At 29.4% G+C, this 15000-nt stretch overlaps 12 protein-coding genes and 1 non-coding gene across 13 annotated transcripts in view; 3 read left to right on the forward strand and 10 right to left on the reverse strand. All coding sequences in view use genetic code 11, as the record gives it.

The window, feature by feature from the left end:
• Window positions 1–1591, reverse strand: part of ndhF (NADH dehydrogenase subunit 5) — a 2241-nt gene extending 650 nt beyond the window's left edge. Inside the window, exon 1 of the mRNA in view lies at window positions 1–1591. This exon is cut by the window's left edge and continues 650 nt beyond it. Within this exon, the coding sequence (YP_009046962.1) occupies window positions 1–1591 (1591 nt within the window).
• An 810-nt stretch (window positions 1592–2401) lies between these two features.
• rpl32 (ribosomal protein L32) lies at window positions 2402–2560 on the forward strand. Its single transcript has one exon. The coding sequence runs from the start codon at window positions 2402–2404 to the stop codon at window positions 2558–2560; it is 159 nt and encodes a 52-aa protein (YP_009046963.1).
• Window positions 2561–3219: 659 nt separating this feature from the next.
• On the forward strand, window positions 3220–3299 carry trnL-UAG. The gene has a single exon. It is a non-coding gene; the product is annotated as a tRNA-Leu (tRNA).
• Window positions 3300–3411: 112 nt separating this feature from the next.
• Window positions 3412–4398, forward strand: ccsA (cytochrome c biogenesis protein). The gene has a single exon. It carries the CDS (start codon window positions 3412–3414, stop codon window positions 4396–4398), a length of 987 nt encoding a protein of 328 aa, YP_009046964.1.
• Window positions 4399–4613: 215 nt separating this feature from the next.
• On the reverse strand, window positions 4614–6134 carry ndhD (NADH dehydrogenase subunit 4). Its single transcript has one exon. The coding sequence runs from the start codon at window positions 6132–6134 to the stop codon at window positions 4614–4616; it is 1521 nt and encodes a 506-aa protein (YP_009046965.1).
• Window positions 6135–6269: 135 nt separating this feature from the next.
• psaC (photosystem I subunit VII) lies at window positions 6270–6515 on the reverse strand. Its single transcript has one exon. It carries the CDS (start codon window positions 6513–6515, stop codon window positions 6270–6272), a length of 246 nt encoding a protein of 81 aa, YP_009046966.1.
• Window positions 6516–6760: 245 nt separating this feature from the next.
• Window positions 6761–7066, reverse strand: ndhE (NADH dehydrogenase subunit 4L). The gene has a single exon. It carries the CDS (start codon window positions 7064–7066, stop codon window positions 6761–6763), a length of 306 nt encoding a protein of 101 aa, YP_009046967.1.
• A 266-nt stretch (window positions 7067–7332) lies between these two features.
• Window positions 7333–7863, reverse strand: ndhG (NADH dehydrogenase subunit 6). Its single transcript has one exon. It carries the CDS (start codon window positions 7861–7863, stop codon window positions 7333–7335), a length of 531 nt encoding a protein of 176 aa, YP_009046968.1.
• A 333-nt stretch (window positions 7864–8196) lies between these two features.
• Window positions 8197–8700, reverse strand: ndhI (NADH dehydrogenase subunit I). The gene has a single exon. It carries the CDS (start codon window positions 8698–8700, stop codon window positions 8197–8199), a length of 504 nt encoding a protein of 167 aa, YP_009046969.1.
• Window positions 8701–8784: 84 nt separating this feature from the next.
• ndhA (NADH dehydrogenase subunit 1) lies at window positions 8785–10953 on the reverse strand. The gene is given in 2 exon segments: window positions 8785–9314; window positions 10401–10953. Coding segments are annotated over 2 exon segments (1083 nt in total).
• Window position 10954: 1 nt separating this feature from the next.
• ndhH (NADH dehydrogenase subunit 7) lies at window positions 10955–12136 on the reverse strand. The gene has a single exon. It carries the CDS (start codon window positions 12134–12136, stop codon window positions 10955–10957), a length of 1182 nt encoding a protein of 393 aa, YP_009046971.1.
• Window positions 12137–12238: 102 nt separating this feature from the next.
• rps15 (ribosomal protein S15) lies at window positions 12239–12505 on the reverse strand. Its single transcript has one exon. It carries the CDS (start codon window positions 12503–12505, stop codon window positions 12239–12241), a length of 267 nt encoding a protein of 88 aa, YP_009046972.1.
• Window positions 12506–12877: 372 nt separating this feature from the next.
• ycf1 overlaps window positions 12878–15000 on the reverse strand; it is a 5304-nt gene continuing 3181 nt past the window's right edge. The window contains exon 1 of the mRNA in view: window positions 12878–15000. This exon is cut by the window's right edge and continues 3181 nt beyond it. Coding sequence (YP_009046973.1) covers window positions 12878–15000 — 2123 coding nt within the window.

A 15000-nucleotide genomic window follows, 5' to 3' on the forward strand; every position in this document is an offset into this window, starting at 1 on the left:
CAAAATTTTCAACAGTAATAAAAGTTTGATTTCTTACATTATTACTAATTTTATATGTTTTATTGCCAAAAAAAGAAGCTCTTTTCGTATTATTCATTGTTAATAATGGTACTAACCCAAAATTTCTATTAAGTTTGTTATCTTCTTCTTTACCCCATAAAGAGATTGAATAGAAGGAGCGACTTTTTTTTCCACTATAATTTATAAAATAAGTGTTTAAATGTCCTTCAAAAGTAAGTAAATAAATCCGAAACATATAAAATGCGGTTAATCCCGCTGTTGAACAAGCTATTATTGCAAAAATTGGCGAAAATAACAAACTATCATTAAGAATTTCATCTTTAGACCAAAAACAAGCAAGGGGGGGAATACCACAAAGTGAGAGTGTTCCTACTAAAAAGGCAGTTTTTGTAATCGGCACGTGTTTTGTTAAACCACCCATAAGAATCATATTCTGACTTTTATCAGGAGAATATCCAACTATAGCTTCCATTGAATGAATAATGGATCCAGATCCTAAAAACAACAAAGCTTTCGAATAAGCATGAGTAATCAAATGAAATAAAGCGGATCTATAAGACCCCATACCTAGAGCTAACATCATATAACCCAGTTGAGACATTGTAGAATAGGCTAAACCTCTCTTAATATCTTTTTGAGCAAGAGCTAAAGTGGCTCCTAAGAGTACTGTTATTATACCTATCAAAGATATTATATACATTATAGAAGGGATAACTATAAAAAGAGGAAGAAGACGAGCTACAAGAAAAATTCCCGCCGCTACCATAGTAGCAGCATGTATAAGAGCCGAAATAGGAGTAGGGCCCTCCATGGCATCCGGCAACCATACATGAAGAGGAAATTGTGCAGATTTAGCAATAGGACCCACAAATAATAGAAATGCACACAAAGTAAGGAATAAGAGATTTATTCTATTATTTAAAATTAAATTATTGAATATTTCGAACAAATCTTGAAATTCGAAACTGCCAGTTATCCAATAAAGACCTAAAATTCCTAATAATAAACCAAAATCCCCTACACGATTGGTTACAAAAGCTTTTTGACAGGCATTCGCTGCAATAGGTCGTGTGAACCAAAAACCTATTAATAAATACGAACACATTCCAACTAATTCCCAAAAAAAATAAACTTGGATCAAATTAGAACTAGTAACTAATCCTAACATTGAAGTATTAAAAAAACCCATATAAGCAAAAAACCTCAAATATCCTTGATCATGAGACATATAATTATCACTATAAATCAGAACCAAAATTCCAACAGTTGTAATTAATATTGACATAATAGAAGTAAGTGGATCAATAAAGTAACCGAACTCAAAAGAAAATTCATTATTTATGGTCCAAGACCATACATTTTGATGAATGCAACTTATAAAAATTTGTTGAATAGATAGATAGAGCGAAAAGATCATAACTATACTTAACAAAAAAATACTCAGAAACGTCCACATACGTCGAAGGTTTTTTGTTGCTGTCGGAAAAAGTAGAAGTCCAGCTCCGAGTAAAATAGGTACTGGAAGTGGAATGAAAGGGATGATCCATGAATATTGATATGTATGTTCCATAAAATAAAAAACCCTTTTTATTTTATTCTTAAATTTATTATTTCTTATTCACTGGTTTGTATATATATATATTTTTTTCAAAGGGGATAATAAAAAGGCGCATTATTTCAAACTTAAATAGAAATTTTTTCGAATTAGTATAATCCTTCATAAACCTTTGATTGAAAAGAAATATATATTCAAATCAAAAAATTAGAAGTTATTAAATAATATTACTAAGTTACTGTAAAAAAACGATTTGTCTTTTTTTTTTTTACTACTAAATAAAATTGTGATTTTATGCAGATACAGAAAAAAAAAGTGAATTATAATTCCGTATTACAATAATTTATATACATATATTAAGAATAGAACAAAGATTTACACGACAAAAAAATACTTAATATTAATTATAAAAAAAAGTTATTTGGGTTTGATTATTTAGAATTATTATTGAATTATGGAATTTAGTGATTGTCTTCCAGTACACTAAATGAGCTTTTTTTTTCAAGAAATAGTATTATAATCGATATTTTTTTTTTTACATATGAAGTGAAGAAATTTAATAAAATTTTTTCTAATATAATCTATCAGTATAGATTAATTAAATGAGCACTCTCATACGGATTTAAAACGTTAAATACAAAAAATTTTTCAAGAAAAAGGTAAAAAATAGTTGGGTTTTAAATTTTTGAATGTCTGTTTTGTTTGAAAAATAATATATAATAAAATTTGAAAGAAAAAAATTACTCGATATGGAGTACGAAAGAATAGAATAATAAATGTCTTTGACATACAATTATACCACTGAAAAACTTTTTTCATTTTTGAATGGCAGTTCCAAAAAAACGTACTTCTATCTCGAAAAAGCGTATTCGTAAAAAAATTTGGAAAAGGAAGGGATATTGGACATCGTTGAAAGCGATTTCTTTAGGGAAATCGCTTTCAACAGGTAATTCAAAAAGTTTTTTTGTACAACAAAATAAATAAAAAAACACTAGAATCATTAGAATTAGCCTAACGTAAAAACAAATTTTTTAGAATACATATAAATAAAGAAATCAATAGGAACGAAAAGAGAAAAAAAGATAATATATATATAAGAAAGACTCCTATTGATTTTGTAAATAAAAAAAGGGGTATTATTATTTTCCCCATCAATAAATAAATAAAGATCTTGTATTTCCTAGTTAAGAGGAAATACAAGATCTTTAAGCGAAATCAACAGATTCTTGAAATTAATTTAAGTCAAAAATTTTTCACTTTTTACCTTTAGGAATTATTATTTCGCTGAATTCTTATATTCTTTACTTGGAATCAAAGTTATAAAAGCATTTATCCACAATAAGGGAATATTAGATAATAATAAATAATAATATATTATATTTTTTTTAAGTGATCAAAAAATATTATGTTTGTACAATATAAAAAGATGCATGAAAATAGATATTTTGACAATTATTGTTTTTCATTTCTCTTGAGCAACTTAGGCAAATTTTAGTTAAAATTTCTAAGGATTTTTGAGAAGTTTTAATTTTTATTTTTTTAGTAATAAAATCAATTGTAAATTCCATTAAATTAGCTTCTTTATTTAAAATTTGAATCTCGACGATTGAGTAAAAACTTGTTAGTATTATTTTGAACAAATTGCCGCTATGGTGAAATTGGTAGACACGCTGCTCTTAGGAAGCAGTGCTAGAGCATCTCGGTTCGAGTCCGAGTAGCGGCATAAGATCTTATAAAAGAGATATTATAAGTTTTATAATCAAATTAATACCCGACTTTTTTTATAAAATCGGGTAAAACCTAGTATTAATTTATTAATTTTTAACAAATTTTTTATGATTTTTTCAATTTTAGAGCATATATTAACTCATATATCTTTTTCGGTCGTTTCAATTGTACTACTAATTTATTTTTTAACTTTATTAGTTAATTTAGATGAAATCATAGGATTTTTTGATTCATCAGATAAAGGAATCGTAATTACGTTTTTTGGTATAACAGGATTATTATTCACGCGTTGGATTTATTCAGGACATTTTCCATTAAGCAATTTATATGAATCATTAATTTTTCTTTCATGGGCTTTTGCAATTATTCATATAGTTTCCTATTTTAATAAAAAAAAAAAAAATCACTTAAACGCAATAACTGCGCCAAGTGCTATTTTTATTCAGGGTTTTGCTACTTCAGGCCTTTTAAACAACATGCCTCAGTCTGCAATATTAGTACCAGCTCTCCAGTCCCAGTGGTTAATGATGCACGTAAGTATGATGATCTTAGGCTATGGCGCTCTGTTATGCGGATCATTATTATCAATAGCTCTTCTAGTCATTACATTTCGCAAGGTCGGATCTACTTTTTGGAAAAATAATATGAAAATAAAATTTTTATTAAATGAATTTTTTTCTTTTGATGTACTTTACTACATAAACGAAAGAAATTCTATTTTACTACAACAAAACATTAATTTTAGTTTTTCTAGAAATTATTATAGGTATCAATTGATTGAACAATTAGATTATTGGAGTTTTCGTATTATTAGTCTCGGATTTATCTTTTTAACCGTCGGCATTCTTTCAGGAGCTGTATGGGCTAATGAAACGTGGGGTTCATATTGGAATTGGGATCCGAAAGAAACCTGGGCATTTATTACTTGGACCATCTTCGCAATTTATTTACATATTAAAACAAATAGGAATGCTCGAGGTATAAATTCTGCAATTGTGGCTTCGCTAGGTTTTCTTTTAATTTGGATATGCTATTTTGGCGTCAATCTTTTAGGAATAGGTTTACATAGTTATGGTTCATTTACATCGAATTAACTAAAACATTAAAAAAAAAAGAAAAGAATCCAAATAAAAAAAATAGAATCTATATATAACTTCATATAAGTTAAGAAATCAAATTTAGTTTTAGTAGTAAATCATCAAGAACCTTTTGAATCAAGTAGTACAATGATTCAAAAGGTTCTCACAATACAAAAACCAAAAACTTCTTATTATAATTCAATTTAATGTTTTTTTTTATTTCCTGAAAACTATCCATAAAAATAATTAGATAAAATGGATTCGACCTTGTCACTTGCTAATGAGAGCACAAAATCAGGATAAATCCCAATACCAATTATGGGTAGAAGAATAGAGATTGAAAGAAATAACTCTCGGGGTCCAGAATCAAAAAAAGAAAAGTTTTTGGCATTAATTAACTTGTATCCATAGAACATTTGACGTGACATAGATAATAAATATATAGGAGTTAATATCATTCCAATTGCCATTACAAAAATAATTAAAATTTTTGAAATTAAGAAATATTTTTGGCTGGTAATTATTCCAAAAAAAACGATTAATTCTGCAATAAAACCACTCATGCCCGGTAATGCAAGGGAAGCCATCGATAAGATAGTGAACATTGTAAATATCTTTGGAATGGAGATAGCCATTCCACCCATTTCATCAAGATAAACAAGCCGGATTCTATCATAACTAGTTCCTGCCAAGAAAAAAAGTGCAGCGCCAATAAATCCATGAGAGATTATTTGTAAAATAGCTCCATTAAGCCCAGGATCCGTTATAGAACCAATACCTATAATTATAAAACCCATATGAGATACAGAAGAATAGGCTATTCTCTTTTTTAAATTACGTTGACCGGGAGATGTTGAAGCTGCATAAATTATTTGGATTGTACCGACTACCATCAACCAAGGAGAAAACATAGAATGAGCGTGAGGTAATAATTCCATATTGATTCGAACCAATCCATATGCTCCCATTTTTAATAAGATTCCAGCGAGAAGCATACAGGTACTGTAATGTGCCTCGCCGTGGGTGTCAGGTAACCAAGTATGTAAAGGTATAATCGGTGATTTGACGGCAAAAGCAATAAGAAATCCAATATAAAATAGTATTTCGAGTGTGACAGGATAGACTTGATTCGCTAATAGTTCTAAATTTAATGTTGGTTCGTTCGAACCATATAAACTTATACCTAAAACTCCTATTAATAAAAAAATAGAACTTCCTGCAGTGTATAAAATAAATTTTGTAGCTGAATACAAACGTTTCTTTCCACCCCACATGGATAAAAGGAGATAAACGGGAATTAATTCTAATTCCCACATGATGAAAAAAAGTAAAATATCCCGAGAAGAAAATGATCCTATTTGGCCGCTGTACATTGCTAACATCAGAAAATAGAATAATCGGGAATCCCGAGTAACTGGAAAAGCCGCTAAAGTAGCTAAAGTAGTAATAAATCCCGTAAGTAAAATCGTTCCTATAGAAAGTCCATCTATTCCCAGTCTCCAATAAAAATCAAAAAAATTGATCCATTTATAATCTTCGGACAGTTGAATTAGTGGATCGTCCAGTTTAAAATTATAACAAAAAGCGTAAGTCGTTAGAAGAAGTTCTAAGATACAAATGCATATAGTATACCACTTATTAACTTTATTTCCCCTATGCGGGAGAAATAACATTAATGAACCGGCAGATATTGGAAAAACAACAATTATTGTTAACCAAGGAAAATCATTCGTGGTAAAGACAAGATACACCAGGTCCAAAGAACGCGTACTCAAAAAAATATATAAATAAAAAAATATAATTGAACTTTTTTGAGTACGAGTACTTGTCAATAAAAAAAAAAAAATGTATTCCAAATTTATTCAAATCAGGTTTTCGGTAACGTATCAATAAGCTAGACCCATGCTTCGAGTTGTTTCATGCCATAAATAAACTCGAACGCTCAAAAAATCCGTTGGACAGGCAGATTCACATCTCTTACAACCAACACAATCCTCGGTTCTTGGGGCAGAAGCTATTTGCTTAGCTTTACATCCATCCCAAGGTATCATTTCTAATACGTCTGTAGGACATGCTCGGACACACTGAGTACATCCTATACAGGTATCATAAATTTTTACTGAATGTGACATAGGATCTATAGTTTTTTGAATGTCATAAATTTTCAATCTAGTAAACTTATAACTAAATGATATATTAAATTAAAATACTAGATGAAGCAATGATTTCCTTTAATAGAATTTTTTTAATGAATTCTGGCTCAATTGGTAAAAAATGGGGCTAAAATACTTTGATTTCTTAGATTTTCACAAATTTAATCTAGTAAGTCATAACCTATCATATATGCAAATTTAAACCTATAATTTTTTGATTTATGCTACTTATTTAATAAGGTCGATTGGTTGATGCGAGTTGATTTTCTGTTACGATAAATTGACGAGACTATAGCTAATCCAATAGCTGCTTCAGCGGCTGCAATTGCTATAACAAAAATGCAGAAAATATCCCCTTTTAGTTGGGAATTATCAAAAAAATCAGCAAATGTTACGAAATTCATATTAACTGCATTGAGTATAAGTTCAAGGCACATAAGAGCCCTAACCATATTTCGACTCGTGATCAATCCATAAAGACCAATCAAAAATAAATAGGCACTCAAAACAAGTACATGTTCGAGTATCATTGAGCAACTCCTTATCAATTTTGATTCATTATTCAATATGAATAATAAAAACAATTCACCGGATTCAATCAACTAGAATATAACAACAAAGTACGAATAAAAACTATATTAGGGAAAAAATTTCAAATATATATCAAATATAAAAATTGATATTTAAAAAATGAAATAGTATTAAATCAAATCAAATTGAATGGAATGGACGGAAAAAATATCATAACATACACAAAGACAAAGTTTTCTTTGGTATTTACTAATCGCAACCTTTTTTATTGACGAGCCACAGAAATTGCACCTATCAAAGCAACTAAAAGAATTATTGAAATGAGTTCAAATGGAAGAAAAAAATCTGTTGATAAATGAATTCCTATTTGTTGACTATTACTTATTAAATCTTGTTCTAAAATCTGGTTTAATCTTGTAGTCCAAATAACCCCGTACCATGACGTATCGAGAATAGTAGAAATTAATGAAAAAAGAATAGTTGTACAAACCAATGAAGTAATCCCATTCCCAACAGTCCACAGATTGAAATCTATGGAATATTCGGAATCATTCATGAACATCACAGCAAATATGATTAAAACATTTATGGCTCCCACGTAAATAAGGAGTTGTGCAGCAGCTACAAAATGGGAATTTGCTAAAATATACAATAAAGATATACAAACAAGAACAAATCCTAGGGAAAAGGCTGAAAATATTGGGTTAGGAAGTAATACCACTCCCAGACCTCCTACTAGAAGACCAGATCCCAGAAAAACTAAAAGAAAATCATGTATTGGTCCAGGCAAATCCATTATATTATTAAAAAAAGAAAAAATAGAAATCCTTTTCATGACCTTATTAATTTAACCGGGGAATTTTTTTTTAATATGTTTCTAATAGAGTGAAATTAGAATCTAATGAATATTAATTGATGTAGATACAATTATTAGACAGTTTCGCTTTTTTATTCTAATATTTTCAACCTATCTATTTCAAGCAAGATAGTAATTACGAAAATATTATATTAAAAGGATGAGCCTTAATACTTAATATTATTCTATAAATACAAGTTTTTAATTAAATTCTTTATATAATATAATTCAACAGTTTTGCATTCTTTTTTTTTTTTTATAAAATTAATGGGTTTATCCATTTTTTGTTTGAGGTGAATTCAAAATTGTTCGAATAGTGTAATCGTCAATTACTGACATTGGTAAACGACCCAAAGCGATTTGATTATAATTCAACTCGTGACGATCATAAGTTGAAAATTCATATTCTTCAGTCATTGACAAACAATTTGTTGGACAATACTCAACACAATTACCACAAAATATACAAATTCCAAAATCAATACTGTAATTAAGCAATCGTTTTTTTCGAATATTGGTTTCCAATTTCCAATCAACAACCGGCAGATCTATAGGACATACTCGAACACATACTTCACAAGCAATGCATTTATCAAATTCGAAATGGATTCGACCGCGGAAACGTTCTGATGTTATTAATTTTTCATAGGGGTATTGAATAGTTACAGGTAAACGATTTGTGTGGGATAAGGTAATCATGAAACCCTGACCAATATACCTTGCAGCTCGTAGGGTTTGTTGACCATAATTCATGAACCCGGTTATCATAGGAAGCATATTGTAATTATCTATGAATAATTTGATCTTTGTTTCTTTCTCTTGTTTAAAACAAGTAATGAATATCTTGGATTGATTTTCAATTTAGAGTGAAAAGAGTTGGAAAGAAGTTGTTAATAATAGATTACCAAGGGAAATCGGTAAAAGAAATTTCCATCCAAGATTTAATAGTTGATCCATTCTTAGCCTAGGTAAAGTCCATCTGGTTGCGATAGAAATGAACAAGAACAAATAAGTTTTAGCTAATGTAATAAAGATACCAATTGTTGTTCCAAAAATTTGATCCTTTTCAAATAGCTCCAGAATAGATATATACGGAATAGAAATATTCCAACCGCCTAAGTATAGAACTGTTACAAATAATGAGGAAATTAATAGATTTAGATAAGAAGCAACGTAAAATAAACCAAATTTGATACCGGAATATTCAGTTTGATAACCTGCTATTAATTCTTCTTCCGCTTCTGGTAAATCAAAAGGTAACCTCTCGCATTCTGCTAGGGAAGAAATTAGAAAAATGATAAAACCTATAGGTTGACGCCACAAATTCCATCCCCAAAAACCATATTTTGATTGTGCCTCAACTATATCAACTGTACTTAAACTGTTAGATAATCCTAGTCGGTGATAACATTACTATTCTCACCGCTATTACAAAACCGTACATGAGGTCTTCGCCTCATACGGCTCCTCGGGGGCCGTAAATAAATATAAGGACCAGATTAGTATTATTTAGATGGATATGATGTGTTCTAAAATGGATTAAATAAAAATATATCTGGGATCCCGAATTATACCAATGGAATTCTGTCTGCTCAAATTCTAAAACTAAAAAACGCGCTTCGGAATTCATCTCATCCTTTACAAATTTTAATTTCTATTTGTTGAGTAATAACTTAATCCTTTAATAAAGCACCCTTGTAAAAATAAAACTAGGTTTTTCAGCCCGTCGTGTTTTTCAATTACGAAAAAGAATTAAACATCCTATTAGTTTATTATTCATGATAGAAATTCTATTTTATTTTCGAAATCTATCAAAAAAAATATCCTTGTTTCGTTCCTATTCTTCTTTCTTTTTTAGAAAAAAGTAGGTGGACTTAAAAAAAAAATAAAGGATTATTTCGTTTCTGATAGTCATTACATTTATCGGTGGATGGGAGCATACTCTGAATCGGAATCTTGGGGAGTACTGCCTGATCATTTCTACTAATTTCAAGCCCCAATTAACCTTCTTTTTTTGTTATCTTATGTTATGCATAAATATCCTTTTCAATTTGGTTAATCTCTATTACAAATTCTTTGTGTATTTTGGTGTTTCTAACCATCCACGCGTTTTTACCTAATTGCCGCTCACTTTGTAATATATGTATATGTATAGTAATTTATATAACTGATAGTGAAAACGTCATACGGTTAATATTTTTTTTAACCCGCTTCAAGCCCGGCTGACTAATCAACCAACCTTGGGGTAAAGTGATTCTTACGCTTATATTTATTTCCATTTAACCTTTGTACATAGGAAATGAGACTGAATTTTTCTTTTTACTGCTAATTTCTGAGCAGTTTTTTTTCACTCATATATAACTATCAAATTCCTTTTATTAAGATTAACCCCAAAGATAAATATATATATTCCGTTTTTTTCATTTTTTTTTATCTAGAAGAAACGGAATAAACCTTTCTGTTTCAACGAATCGCACGTAGAGATATTGATAAAACACATAGAGTTAATGGTATTTCATAACTAATTGCTTGGGCAGCAGCTCGCAGACCACCTAAAAAAGAATATTTATTATTTGATCCATATCCTGACATAAGAAGTCCGATCGGAGCAACACTTGAGATGGCAATCCATAAAAAAATACCGATATTGAGATCCGCTAAAACAAGGTGATTGCTAAAGGGAATTACTGAATAACTTAGTAAAATAGAGATAACTGCTATAGATGGTCCAATACTAAATAAAGGAGTATTTCCTCTAGATGGACGAAGGTCTTCTTTGAAAAGTAGTTTTGTCCCGTCGGCTAAAGCTTGAAGAATTCCTAACGGGCCGGCGTATTCAGGTCCAATACGTTGTTGTATCCCTGCAGATATTTCTCTTTCTAACCACACAATTACTAGTACACCAGTTATGATTCCCAATACAAGAGAAAATATAGGGACAAATATCCATATGAGTCCATAGACCTCTTTTAAAGATTCCAATCTAACAAAAGAATTTATAGTTTGTACTTCTGTTGCATAAATTATCATTTTAACGATCAACTTCTCCCATAATTATATCTATGCTACCGAGTATCGTCATAATATCAGCCAATTTCATTCTTTTAACTAGTTCAGGAAGAATTTGCAAATTAATAAAACCTGGTGGTCGGATTTTCCATCTCCAAGGAAAACCACTTTGATCTCCTATTAGAAAAATTCCCAATTCCCCTTTTGGAGCTTCAACTCTTACATAAAGTTCTTGTTTCGATAATTCAAAAGTAGGGGAAGGTTTTTTACTAATGAATCGATATTCAAAATCATTCCACTCTGGATTCCTTTTTTTATCAAAGCCTCTACTTTCTAAATTTTCATAGGGACCCCCCGGAAGTCCTTCCAGAGCCTGTTGAATAATTTTGATGGATTCTGTCATTTCGCTAAGTCGTACTAAATAACGAGCTAATGAATCTCCTTGTTTTTGCCACTGAATTTCCCATTCAAATTCATCGTAAGACTCATAACGATCAACTTTACGAAGATCCCATGGTATTCCGGATGCGCGTAACATTGGTCCGGATAAACCCCAATTTATTGCTTCTTCCCCACCAATAATCCCAACGCCTTCAACTCGTTCTAAAAAAATAGGATTTCGTGTAATAAGTTTTTGATATTCAACAACCTCTGTTAAAAAATAATCACAAAAATCCAAGCATTTATCTACCCAACCATAAGGTAAATCCGCCGCTATTCCTCCAATACGAAAAAAATTATGCATCATTCTCATACCGGTGGCAGCTTCGAATAGATCATATACAAATTCTCGTTCTCTGAAAATATAGAAAAAGGGAGTCTGTGCCCCAATATCTGCCATAAAAGGGCCAAGCCATAACAGATGAGAAGCTATACGACTCAATTCTAGCATAATTACTCTGATATAGCTGGCTCTTTTAGGAACTTGAATATTTCCTAATTGTTCGGGTCCATTTACTGTTATTGCTTCTGTAAACATAGTAGCTAAATAATCCCACCGCGTTACATAAGGTAAATATTGTATAATTGCTCGGTTTTCTGCAATTTTTTCCATCCCTCTGTGTAAATAACCCAATATGGGTTCACAATCAACAACATCCTCACCGTCTAGAGTAACAATTAAGCGAAGAACACCGTGCATGGATGGGTGGTGAGGTCCCATATTGACTATCATAAGATCTTTTCCTGTAACTGGTTTCTTCATAAGTTTTTCCTTGATTCGTTCTGGTATGAATTAGATTGCTGAAAAAGAAGTTTATTCAAAAATTCAAGATCTAAAAAATTAACTAATTCACAATTTTGGAATTTAACGAGTTTTTAATTCCCGAATATTCAACTGATTAATTAATTCTTTATAACGTACTCTATTTTTTTTTGACAAATAAGCCAGCAGTCGTTGGCGTTTTCCCAGAATTTTTCGTAAACCTCTCTGAGATAAATAATCTTTTCTGTGTAATTCCAAATGTGAAGTAAGTCTTCGTATCTTATTAGTGAAACTGAATACTTGAAATTCAACAGATCCCTTGCTTTCTTCTTTTTTTTCTTGAAATGAAATGAATGTATTTTTTATCATAAAAAGAAATCCTTCCCTTTTTAATATGAATTGAAAGATATGAATTTTACTGATCAGTAATAATAATGGTAGTTTTTTTGTACAAGGATCCGAATTTAATTATCAACTTCTTAATTCTTAATTTTATAAATTAAAAGTTTTAATTTCGATCTAAAAAAGGAAGATTTTAAAAATTTATTTATGGATCCGCTCTGAGTGGTATCTATATCATTAATTCAATGAATCTCATGTATAAAGATTTAATTTAAAGCAATACCTCACGTTTGTGCATCCAATTGTTTTCATATACCGTAACTTATATTATATATTTTTCATATACCGTAACTTAATATTATATATATATAGTCAAAATATAGTAAAAAGGATCTACCATTAATGCATTTGAAATCGCGTATACATGTGTATTCTTATCATACTGAAATGATTTCCGTTAGTCGTATTAAACCAATAGCGATTCATACAAGCTAAATCTTCTAATCGAAAATTGGGCCAAAGAAAGGATTTTAATTTAATTAGGTTTTTTTTATCCTTATCAAGATCTTTCTTTTTATTCAAAACTGTGGTCAAGTTTTGAATATTTGTATCAAATTTTGAATTTCTATCCCTTGCATTTTTTTTTTTTAAATTGAAACAAATTAGAATTCGAAATTCTTTACGTCGTTTAGGGGATAGAATAGTTTCAGGGACAAAGAAATCATAATTATTTTTTTTATAAATATAGCTTTTTTTTTTTGATCTTTTACTTATTTTTTGTTTATTTTTATGAACCAATGAAATCCCGATGGTTCTATATATAATAAGTTGTCCATCGTTTTTTACAGACAAACGAACAGGTTCAACAATCAATATTCCTTTTTTCATTAATTTTGAAAAAGTGCAATTCTTCTCAATCATTAGAATATCTAGGCTCATCTCTCCTCTTTCAATACAAGATATCGTTATCTCGTTTGGATTTTTTAGTCTAATCAAGAGACAGTATACTCTTATATTATTGATAATTTTTTGATTAAAACAATTCCATCGAAATTGAAAACGCGAATACCTTTTGAGAAATAAGTCAAGTTCCTCGTCGGTATTGCTTTTTGGTTGTTTTTTATTTTGACTTTTTTTTATCTTCGATTCTGTATAATTTTCTTCAATATTTTTTTCTTGCTTTGATAGAGCTGATTCCATATTTATTTTTGTTTCTTTATCTGATTCAAACTTTTCTTGACCTGCCGATTCGTTTTCTTCTTTATTTAGATTAAACAACCGAAGGAATTTGTTTTCGTTTGATGATATAAAACCTTTTTTCTTTAGGGTGATCTGTTTATTCACATTTTTTGTTTCATTAAAATTGAAAAGAAGTAATTTAATTGGTATGACCCACGGTTTCATTTTATATGTACTAGAAAATAAGAAAAATTCTGGAAAGAAAAAAAAGTCAAAATTTGTTATACGATGATTTAGTATTTCTTCATTCATTCCCATCCAATCAAAAAAGTTTATTTTTTGATTGGCAAGACTCGTCTTAGTTATTTTATCAATTCTTTGATAATTCTGAACTTTAGTCTTAATATATTTTTTTTTACTCTTAGTATCAGGCTCAATATTTACTTTTTTTCTAAACCAAAAGTTGAGAATTCTCGAATCCAAATATTTTCTATGTCGAATTTCCCCTATACTCCGAATATTATATTTTTCTAGAAAACAAGAGACTAACAAATTTTCTAGGCCTGTAGACATATCAAAAAATTTTTCTGTAGAATGAATAGATTTGTAGCAAAAAAGATTATATATAGAATCCTTTTTGAAATTCTGTTTATGTTTTGGATTGAAAAATGAGTTAGCCTCACAAAAATTTTGTTTTTTGTAATTATCAAAAAAATTTTTTTCGTATGAATCCACTTTGTTTAAACTTGGATTTAGAACGAGAGAGTCTTGGTTTATTTTATTTTTCCATTTTTGGGTTACTAATCTAGCCCATGCAATCTGAGGTAAATTATATTGAGAATGACTTCGTAACCAGTTTTTCCATTGATTTATTTCGGAATTTAAAAAGGTTTTATCTTTCCATTCATAATGAAAGATTCCTTGTTCTTGAAAAAAATCCTTTATTTGATTCTTAACAAAAAAGGATGTTATGTATATGTTATATTCAAAAAAAGACTTTAATTTAGAAAAGTTACTAACTTGAATTTGTGATAATTTGTAAAATACATATGCTTGTGATAAAGAGTATAAGTCATAACTAAAAAAATTTTTTTTTGATATGAAATTTTTTATAGTCGAAATAAAATAAATGGTATTTTTTTTTTTTTCTCCATTTTCCTCATTCTTGTAAATATATCGATCAAGAATTTTTTTTGTTGAATCAACAAAAAGTTGTGTAGTAATTCTTGGAATATTAACGATACCTAGAAAAATAGTTATAGACAGTTGTTCAACGCAAAATTTTATAAAAAAAACAGATTTACGAATTAATCGAGTATTTTTTTTTTTTAATGTCTGCCAAC

The sequence above is a fragment of the chloroplast genome of Raphanus sativus (genome assembly GCF_000801105.2).
Source record: "Raphanus sativus chloroplast, complete genome".
Lineage (NCBI taxonomy): Eukaryota > Viridiplantae > Streptophyta > Magnoliopsida > Brassicales > Brassicaceae > Raphanus > Raphanus sativus.